The sequence below is a fragment of the Rhinopithecus bieti genome, unplaced genomic scaffold, assembly GCF_001698545.2.
Source record: "Rhinopithecus bieti isolate Rb0 unplaced genomic scaffold, ASM169854v2 scaffold_62, whole genome shotgun sequence".
In the NCBI taxonomy this organism is placed as follows: domain Eukaryota; kingdom Metazoa; phylum Chordata; class Mammalia; order Primates; family Cercopithecidae; genus Rhinopithecus; species Rhinopithecus bieti.
Genome location: NW_016802942.1, coordinates 325522 through 335487, shown reverse-complemented (window position 1 = coordinate 335487; position 9966 = coordinate 325522). Strand labels below are relative to the sequence as shown.

At 39.5% G+C, this 9966-nt stretch overlaps 1 protein-coding gene across 1 annotated transcript in view; it reads left to right on the top strand.

Annotated features, from left to right (window-relative positions):
• OFD1 (OFD1 centriole and centriolar satellite protein) overlaps positions 1-9966 on the top strand; it is a 49753-nt gene that overhangs the window by 3267 nt on the left and 36520 nt on the right. The window contains 3 exon segments of the mRNA XM_017891027.1: positions 1573-1641; positions 1729-1759; positions 7525-7629. Coding sequence (XP_017746516.1) covers positions 1573-1641; positions 1729-1759; positions 7525-7629 — 205 coding nt within the window.

The following is a 9966-nucleotide window of genomic DNA, read 5'->3' as shown; positions in this document are numbered from 1 at the left end:
TCAAATATTAAAAGACTTGTTTTATTTTTTACTACTTTTCTAATTATTTTAACTATATTTCTTCACCATTACTGTTGAACATTAGTACTACTTTATTATTTTAAAGGCAGTTACAGCAGACTTTCCCTGTGGATATGTGCGTGTTTTGTTTTATTTTAATAGACTTTATTTTTTCAGAGCAGTTTTGGGTTCACAGCAAAGTTACGTGGGAAGTACAGAGAGTTCCCATATGCCTGCTGCCCCTACACACTCACAGCCTCCCCCACTGTCAACATCTTGCATCAACATGGTACATTTGCTACAATCTATAAGCCTACCCTGACGTGTCATTATCACCCAAAGACCATAGTTTACGGCGAAGGTTGCAGTGAGCCGAGATCATGCCACTGCACTCCAGCCTGGGTGATAGGGTGAGACTGTGTCAAAAATAAAATAAATTTCACTCTTGGTGTTGTTCATATGTTTTTACTTTCTTTGTGTTTTCTGTAATTATCCAAAAGTCTCATATTCCAAAGTTTTAATGACACAAGAAATACAGTATTTGAGTGAAAACTTAAGTAATTTGCATTTCTTCATAAGCAACCAAATTTTATTTATTGATATTAGGAATTTATTTATTTATTTGAGACAGAGTCTTGTTCTGTCACCCAGGCTAGAGTGCAATGGTGCAATCTTGGCTCACTGCAACTTCTGCCTCCCGGGTTCAAGCTTCCCAAGTAGCTGGGATTACAGGCACCTGCCACCACACCTGGCTAACTCTTGTATTTTTAGTAGAGACGGGGTTTCACCATGTTGGCCAGGCTGGTCTCGAATCCTGACCCCAGGTGATCTGCCTAACCTAAAGAGCTGGGATTACAAGTGTGAGCCGTCGTGCCTGGCCTGGAATTCATTTTTGATACCTCATTCTCTAACTTTCTAATCACTTTATACTTTTACTTATTGTATAATAGTCAATTACATAACTAGCAGGAATTAATCCCGTTCATACAACTTAACGGTTTCTACTAATGTAAAATGCCCATGCAGAATATTTTCTTTAAAGGAAAACCAATTGAAAACAAATATCAATGTTCTCAGAGCAGACATAGTGAATGGTATATACTGTAGTAGAAATATATTTTAATAGCTACCAAAATGTTTGTCTAACAATATTTTAAGTATACTTTAATTGTGGTTTTAAGGACAGTAAAATTTATTTACATTTTAAACAATGAATATTTTTTAAAAAATTGTAATTGAATGACCCAGGAACTCAGTCATGTATTCATTGGTTCATCAGATATTTCAGTGTCATCTGTAAGGCATTAAACATTTCTGTTAGACATATCATCTTTGATGTGAAGTACTTAGAAGTTAATTACATGGTAAAGATATTTTGTCCTTTTGACTTTGATATGTTTATAGTAACTTATTTAACAGTGTAAGAAAGAGCTTTAAGTTTGCTTTATTAACATAGTTATAATCTTATTTAATCTGAAGGATGTTTCTTAATTTCATATTCAGAAACATCCTAATTTATCATTTAAACACTGATATAACAATATGTCTAATTAGTAACTTTTTTTTCTTAAGGTATTTACTATGCAGGATCTATTACAACTCATTAAAATCAACCCTACTTCCAGTCTCTACAAATCACTGGTACGATGGCTTAGTTTCTATAATCGACTTTGGTTTGTTAATTATAACTGAATAGCTGAATAAAAGTAAAATATTTTCTTTTAACAGGTTTCAGGATCTGATAAAGAAAATCAAAAAGGTAGGAGCCATCATCTTTGTAGAGAACAGCAACATTTTTCTATGTCCTGTAAGAGAATGGAAAGTCTAACTTTTAGGGAGAAGAGTAAAATTTAATTTGAATTTAAATTATTTGATTTCTGCAGGTCATTTCCCCTATATTTCCCATTTTTGTAATAACTTGATATTCAAATAAGAAAACTGCAGACAGTATCAAAGGCACCTACAGACAGGCTGAAAGATACTGTTTGTAAAATACCCACTGTTGGGAACATTTCGGCAGGAAAAAAAAACCTCAAAAAACTAATAACTTTTAGGCCAAGTGTCTTTGTATACTAGGTATCCCTCTCAAGTATAATTGATAGGGTATTAGATGTATTAATATTTCCTTAAAGAAAGAGTTGTGTTCAGTAATATGTTATATGTCTTTTGTTCTTCAATGTTTATACAGGCCAGGCGCGGTTGCTCACGCCTGTAATCCCAGCACTTTGGGAGGCCAAGGCGGGTGGATCACCTGAGGTCGGGAGTTTGAGACCAGCCTGACCAACCTGGAGAAACCCCGTTTCTACTAAAAATACAAAAAAATTAGCCACGCGTGGTGGCACATGCTTGTAATCACAGCTACTCAGGAGGCTGAGACAAGAGAATTGCTTGAACCTGGAAGGCAGAGGTTGTGGTGAGCTGAGATCACGCCATTACACTCCAGTCTGGGCAACAAGAGCAAAACTCCGTCTCAAAAAACAAACAAAAAAAATGTTTATATAGACCTAATAAATTGCCTTAATTTTGGCCTTGATAATAACCTTTCATAGAGTCCATAACTACTGTGGGTTTCAGACCATTAGTTAGACTTGATGATGGGCTTTGTAGCATGAACATAAGCTGGCAACTTGGCTTTGATGCATAGTTATTCTTTAGGTATTTTAAAATAAGCTGTTAGTGATAGTCCTTTTGTTTTGGTACACCCTTGGATTTTTTCTGTTGCCTGCACTGCTGTCATCCCCACAAGGACATTCATTTATTCATCTGTTCGTTCGCCAATTCATGCAGAACTTAATCATGTGAATACTTATTTTTCTGCCAGCCATTAAGTCTGTGACTTAATTGCCAAGTCTCTTGGTAGTAATGTTAGCAGAGGATAAATAAATTGGAACATAAGATATTCTGGGCTGCCCGCAAACTAGACCATCCCTACTGAAGTTCAGTATGGTAAATGATCCTATATTCTGTGCTCTAGGAACTGTCCAGTGTAACTCTCTGTGATTATGGAAATGTCTGTATCTATGCTGTTTAATGTGGTAGCTGCTAGCCTCATGTGGCTATTGAGCCTTGAAATGTGGCTAGTGTGACTGAATAACTGAATTTTAAATTTACGTTTAATTAGCTACACATGCATAGTGACTACCATATTAGCATAACTCTGAGGTATATAGCTAGTATCTTTTACTTAACTATTATTTCATGGCTTGAAGGGATATTAAGAAATAATCTGTGGGCCAGGCATGGTGGCTCATGCCTGTAATCCCAGCACTTTGGGAGGGCAAATCCGGCTGATCACTTGAGGTCAGGGGTTCAAGACCAGCCTGGCCAACATGGTGAAACATGTTGAAACACCATCTCTACTAAAATACAAAAATTAGCCAGGCGTGGTGGCAAGTGCCTGTAATCCCAGCTACTTGGGAGGCTGAGGCAGGTGAACCGCTTGAACCGGAGAGGTAAAGGTTGCAATGAGCCGAGATAGCGCCACCACACTCCAGTCTGGGTGACAGAGCTGGACTACATCTCAAAAGAAAAAACAAAAAAATCTATGTAGATACATTATCCTTAAAAACAGTTTTTCCATGGCTGGGCGCAGTGGCTCACGCCTGTAATCCCAGCACTTTGGGAGGCTGAGGTGGGCAGATCACAAGGTTAGGAGAACAAGGCTATCCTGGCCAACATGGTGAAACCCTGTCTCTACTAAAATACAAAAAAAAGTATGGCCGGGTGCGGTGGCTGAAGCCTGTAATCCCAGCACTTTGGGAGGCCGAGACGGGTGGATCACGAGGTCAGGAGATCGAGACCATCCTGGCTAACACGGTGAAACCCCGTCTCTACTAAAAAAAAAATACAAAAAACTAGCCGGGCGAGGTGGCGGGTGCCTGTAGTCCCAGCTACTCGGGAGGCTGAGGCAGGAGAATGGCATGAACCCGAGAGGAGGAGCTTGCAGTGAGCTGAGATCCGGCCACTGCACTCCAGCCTGGGTGACAGAGCAAGACTCCGTCTCAACAACAACAAAAAAAAGTTAGCCAGGCATGGTGACGTGCACCTGTAGTCCCAGCTATTTGGGAGGCTGAGGCAGGGGAATCGCTTGAACCCTGGGAGGCAGAGGTTGCAATGAGCTGAGATCGCGCCACTGCGCTCCAGGCTAGCAACAGAGCAAGACTCTGTCTCAAAAAAGAAAGAAAGAAAAAAGTTTTTACACAGTCTCTTCAGTCTCTTTTAAATGCATCTGGTTCAGAAAGACATCTGGCTGACAGCCCTTACCAGCTTCACCTAGCATCCCAGTAAAATTTCTGGAAGCCAGAAAAACTATGAGTTGCAGATATGTCAGGCATCCTAGTGCCAAAATTTGGATAGAACTCTTAGCTAACAATAAAATAGCTCCTGGTAAGATAAAATTTTTTTTAAAAAATTGGTGTCTTCCAATTAACAGAAAACATGTACAAAGATATTTTGTACTTAACTGTTGTCTGTCCCCTGACTCAGAGACCTGTGGTCTTATCCTACCATATCTATGCTCAGAGGGTGCTAAGCTGTTGAATGACCGTGGTACTTTTCTGCTAGATTCTAGTCACCCATTCTTCCCACTCCTAATTTTTCCTTTCAGAGATAGTGATACTTGTTATGCACGTCCGTATGAAGAGACCACCAAACAGGCTTTGTGTGAGCAACAAGGCTGTTTATTCACTTTATAAACAGCCTTGTTGGGTACAAGTGTGCTGAGTCCAAAAAGAGAGTCAGTGAAGGGAGATAGGAGAGGGGCAGCTTTATAGGGCTTGGTTTGGCAGTGGAAAGTTACAATTAAAGGTGGTTATCTATTGTTAGCAGGGAACGGGGTCCCAAGGTGCATGGTGGAGAGATCATGGGACTCATTGTCCAGAAGAAGAATGTCACAAGGTCGATTGATCAGTTGGAGCAGGGCAGGAACAAGTAATAATGGTGGAATGTCATAAGTTTGGTCAATCAGTTAATGGTGGAATGTCATAAGTTTGGTCAATCAGTTAAGGAAGGAGCTGTTTCACTTCTTCTGTGGTTTTTCGGCTAGCTCCTGCAGGCCATCTGGACGTATATGTGCAGGTCATGGGGGTTACAATGGCTGAGCTTTGACTCAGAGGCCTGACAATATCCAGAAAATGATGTGCACAAAATTTAGAAGAGGGAAGAAAATTTGGACATTGGCCCTTTGCTTTTTGGAAGTTAAAATTCTTATCTGCAGTTGGCAAAAGAATAGACATACACATCAATGGGGACAGAATTAGAAAGTCCAGAAATACATCCACACAAATATAGTCAATTGATTTTTTCTAACAAAGATGCGAAGGCAGTTCAATAGAGGAAAGATAGTCTTTTCAACAAGTGATGCTGTAACAATTGGATATTCATATTCACAAAAGTGAACCTAGACACAGATCTTATACTTTACACAAAAACTAACTCAAAATGAACCATAGACCTAAATGTAAAATGCGAAACTATAAAACTTCCAGATGAGAACAGTAGAAAGTCTATGTGATCTTGGCTTTCGTGATGAGATGTAACACCAAGAGCAAGATATATGAAAGAAAAAAGTAGATCAGTTAGACTTTATTGAAATTAAAAACATCTCTGTGAAAGACACTATTCTTTTTGTTTTGTTTTTGAGATGGAGTTTCACTCTGCTGCCCAGGCTGGAGGGCAGTGGTGCGACCTCAGCTCGCTGCAGCCTCCGCCTCCTGGGTTCAAGTGATTCTCCTGTCTCAGCCTCCTGAGTAGCTGGGACTACAGGCACCTGCCATCACGTCTGGCTAATTTTTTTGTGTTTTTAATAGAGATGGGGTTCATCATGTTGACCAGGCTGGTCTTGATCCCCTGACCTCAGGTGATCCGCCCGCCTCAGCCTCCCAGAGTGCTGGTATTATAAGTGTGACTCACTGCACCCTGCCGAAAGACACTGTTAAGAGAATGAAAAGACCCAATGTCAAAACCCATAGAGCATTACGTCATCAAGAGTGAACCTTAATGTTTGCAAATTTACCTCAGGTGATCCCAGGATGGAATGCAGACAGTGACAAAACAATCTGATCTCCTCCCTGAAGGGGGTGGGGGTGGGGGTGGGGGGAAAGGTGCTGAGCTAACTAATGTTTTTAGTTCCAAGAAACTAAACATTTCTTAAGTAATTTATGCTTGTGGTTTAAAACAAAGTCTCAAACTATTCAGAAGGATATAAAGTGAAAGCAAAGTAGCAGTTTCTGCCCATGTTCTCTAATCTCATGCTCCACTGATAATTAGAATTAAGTTTCACTCCACTGATAACTAGATTTAAGTTTCTTGTTTATCCTTCTAAAACTGAGGTTAAAATTATGTATTTGTAATTAAAACACAATCAATTGAGATTATATCATAGATACTGTATGCAATTTGCTTTTTTAAATCCACCAGTATATCTTTCTATAGCAGTATAGACTAATTATTTTTAAAGAATGTATTTAACCCCCTATTGATCGAGATTTGGTTGTTTTATTGTTTGCTTTTTGCCATTACAGGTAACCAATGTGCAGACCATTGTGCAGTGTGCACCCTTTGTGCCCTTATAAAAGTATAGCTGTGTAAATTCATAGAAGTGGAATGACTAAAGGGCACATGCATTTCAAATATATATAAGCACTGACAAATTTCTCTCCCAAGTGAATGAGCATAGCTATATATCCACTCCCTTGCCAACACTTAGCGTTATACAAGTTTTAATCTTAGCAGTGTTATAGGGAAAATAGTGGTTTCTCTGTTGTATTAATTTGCATTTATGATTTTGTTCATGTTTTTTCAGCATCTAAAAATTTTGTTCATCTTTGACAATTTTTTTTTCTACACACTGTCCACGTTTTTTCCGATTTTTCTGTTTTTTTTTTTTTTTTTTAACTGATTTGTAAGAGTTCTTTGATGTTATGAAAATGTCATCACTTTAGTCTTGGTTATGCCTCCATATTATTGCAACTATTTTCCCAGTGTGTTATATTTTATTTTATGCCATATGTAAGCTTTCACTTTTTATGCAGTTAGATTGATAAATATTTCTCCTTATTCCTTCCAGGTTTTTGGATCAGGCTTGGGAAGGCTTTTCCTCAAATTTATTAAAAGATATGACTGGACACAGTGGCTCATGCTTGTGATCCCAGCACTTTGGGAGGCCCAGGCAGGAGGATTGCTTGAGGGCATGAATTTGAGACTAGCGTGGGCAACCTAGTGAGACCCTGTTTATACAAAAAGTAAAATTAGCTGGGCATGGTGGGTGGTGGTGTGTGCCTCTAGTCCCAGTTGCTTGGGAGACTGAAGTAGGAGGATTGCTTGAGCCCAGGAGGTTGAGGCTGCAGTGAGCCATGATTACACCACTGCACTCCAGCCTGGGTGACAGAGCAAGACTCTTGTCTCTAAAAAAAGGAAAGATATATAATGTAAAAAATAGTAATGTCGTAAAACTAAGATTGTATAAACAGTGACTGAGCAGTTGTTGAAAGTTCTGAAACAAAACTTATGCATTATGTTTTTTAGGTTTTCTTATGCATTTTTTAAAAGAATTGGCAGAATATCATCAAGCTAAAGAAAGTTGTAATATGGAAACTCAGACAAGTTCGACATTTAGCAGAGATTCTCTGGGTAATTATAGCCTTTCTTAGTTTCAGTTCTACTGTTTTCATTTTTGAATGAAGGAAATTATCTGATTTATGATATTGTGTGATTGCTCCTTGAACTGGAGGGATGCAACCTGCAGGCAACAAGGGAATTCATTTCTTCTGGAATCATCATGGGGGACCAGAAAGTGCTCTCCAGGGTCATTGGCTAGCCTCATGAATGCCAGGGCTACATTGACCAAATCATGCAGAGATTCAAAGGCCCATATTCTTCCTTGTTGAGTTTGACTTCTCTTAACTGGGAGGTTCTTCCTTGTGTCTTGTCTAACTTTATAGCCACCCAGTCAGAAGATTAAACTACTTGCTTTGCAAAGAACTAAAGAAGTCACTGGCTCATCACTTCATTTTATAGTTGAGGAAACCGAGGTCCTCAGAGGAAGAGCAACTTGGAAACACTCAGGCTGCATCAGAACTAATGGTGGAGTCCAAGTTCTCCTGTCCATGATCTAGAGCTTTTTGTACTATCCAGCTGGTCTACAATACCATGCTGTCCATCAGTTTTGTGCTCAGTAGAGATGGGAAACAGCTGTTTAAAATGATATGCTTAATGGATTTCTTGGCCCTTCCTTACTCTATAAATAGTAACAGTAACTTGTAAGAAAATAAGTTCAGGCCGGTGCGCGTGGCTCAAGCCTGTAATCAGCACTTTGGGAGGCCGAGGATGGGCGGATCACGAGGTCAGGAGATCGAGACCATCCTGGCTAACACGGTGAAACCCCGTCTCTACTAAAAAATAAAAAAACTAGCCGGGCAGTGTGGCGGGCGCCTGTAGTCCCAGCTTCTTGGGAGAATGAGGCAGGAGAATGGCTAAACCTGGGAGGCGAGCTTGCAGTGAGCTGAGATCATGGCCACTCACTCCAGCCTGGGTGACAGAGCAAGACTCCGTCTCCAAAAAAAAAAGGAAGATAGTTCATAATTCATAAAATGTATTATATGACTATGCCTTTCATTAGTTAGGTTTAATTCCAATTACGAAACATACTACTGCCTAATATCAAGCAATGTTGTTCCGAGTGGTGTGAGCCACATTTTTGTAATTTTAAAATTTTCTGGCAGCCACATGAAAAAAATTAAAAAGAAACAGGTGAAATGAAATTTGTTTTAATAATATTAACCCAATACATCCAAAATATTATTTCAACATGTATTCAATATAAAAAATACTAATGAGATATTTCACATTTAGTTTTTGCACTAAGTCTTTGAAATCTCGTGTTTTTTACATTTAAAGCACATCTCAGTTCAATTTGGTCAAATTTGAAGTGTCGATGGCCCCGTGTGGCTGGAGAGTCCTGTATTGGGCAGCATTTGGAAAACAAAAGTAGATGGAAAAACATGTCTAAAGTCATCCCTACCAGAGATAAACACTATCAGTGTTTTAATCTACTTCTGCCAGCCTTTTTCGATCTGTGCATCCTTTTTTGGTGGGCGTTATACATGGTTGAGATTGTACTGTGGGTTGAGATTTGCACTTTGCTGTGTGGTTGATTCTGATCCATAGTTTGTTTGAGGGCCGTGGACTAAGGGAAGAAAGAGTTAGTAGACCTCACTTTAATCCTGGTTATGCTGTTATGTAGTCGCTTATTAAGCTGTATTGTTCTTTATCTGTAAAGGGGAGGAGTTGATGTACATGATCTTTGATTTTTTTAAAGTTATCATTTTGAATGTGTCAGTCAGCTTTAACTGAAGTCCAATAAAGAGCTCTGTCTTAGCACTTAGAGAGTAGGAAAAGACTCCAGTGTTTTCTGACTTAAACTGTACTCTTGGCTTTCTTTGTCCTCTAACATTTTATGATGAACATTTTCAAACATACAGAAAAGTTGATACAATTTTAGTGAACACTTGTATATCCACTACCTAGATTCCACTATTACGCTTGTATTATACTCGCTTCATCATTTTTTTTTTTTTCTCGCTTTATCTTTTTTTTTTTTTTTTTTTTTTTGAGACGGAGTCTCGCTCTGTCGCCCAGGCTGGAGTGCAGTGGCCGGATCTCAGCTCACTGCAAGCTCCGCCTCCCGGGTTTACGCCATTCTCCTGCCTCAGCCTCCGAGTAGCTGGGGCTACAGGTGCCCGCCACCTCGCCCGGCTAGTTTTTTGTATTTTTTAGTAGAGACGAGGTTTCACCGTGTTAGCCAGGATGGTCTCGATCTCCTGACCTCGTGATCCGCCCGTCTCGGCCTCCCAAAGTGCTGGGATTACAGGCTTGAGCCGCCGCGCCCAGCCTCGCTTCATCATTTTTATCTGTCCATCCATTCATCGACTTTCCTTTTTTTGTATTTCTTTTTTTTTTTTTTTTTTT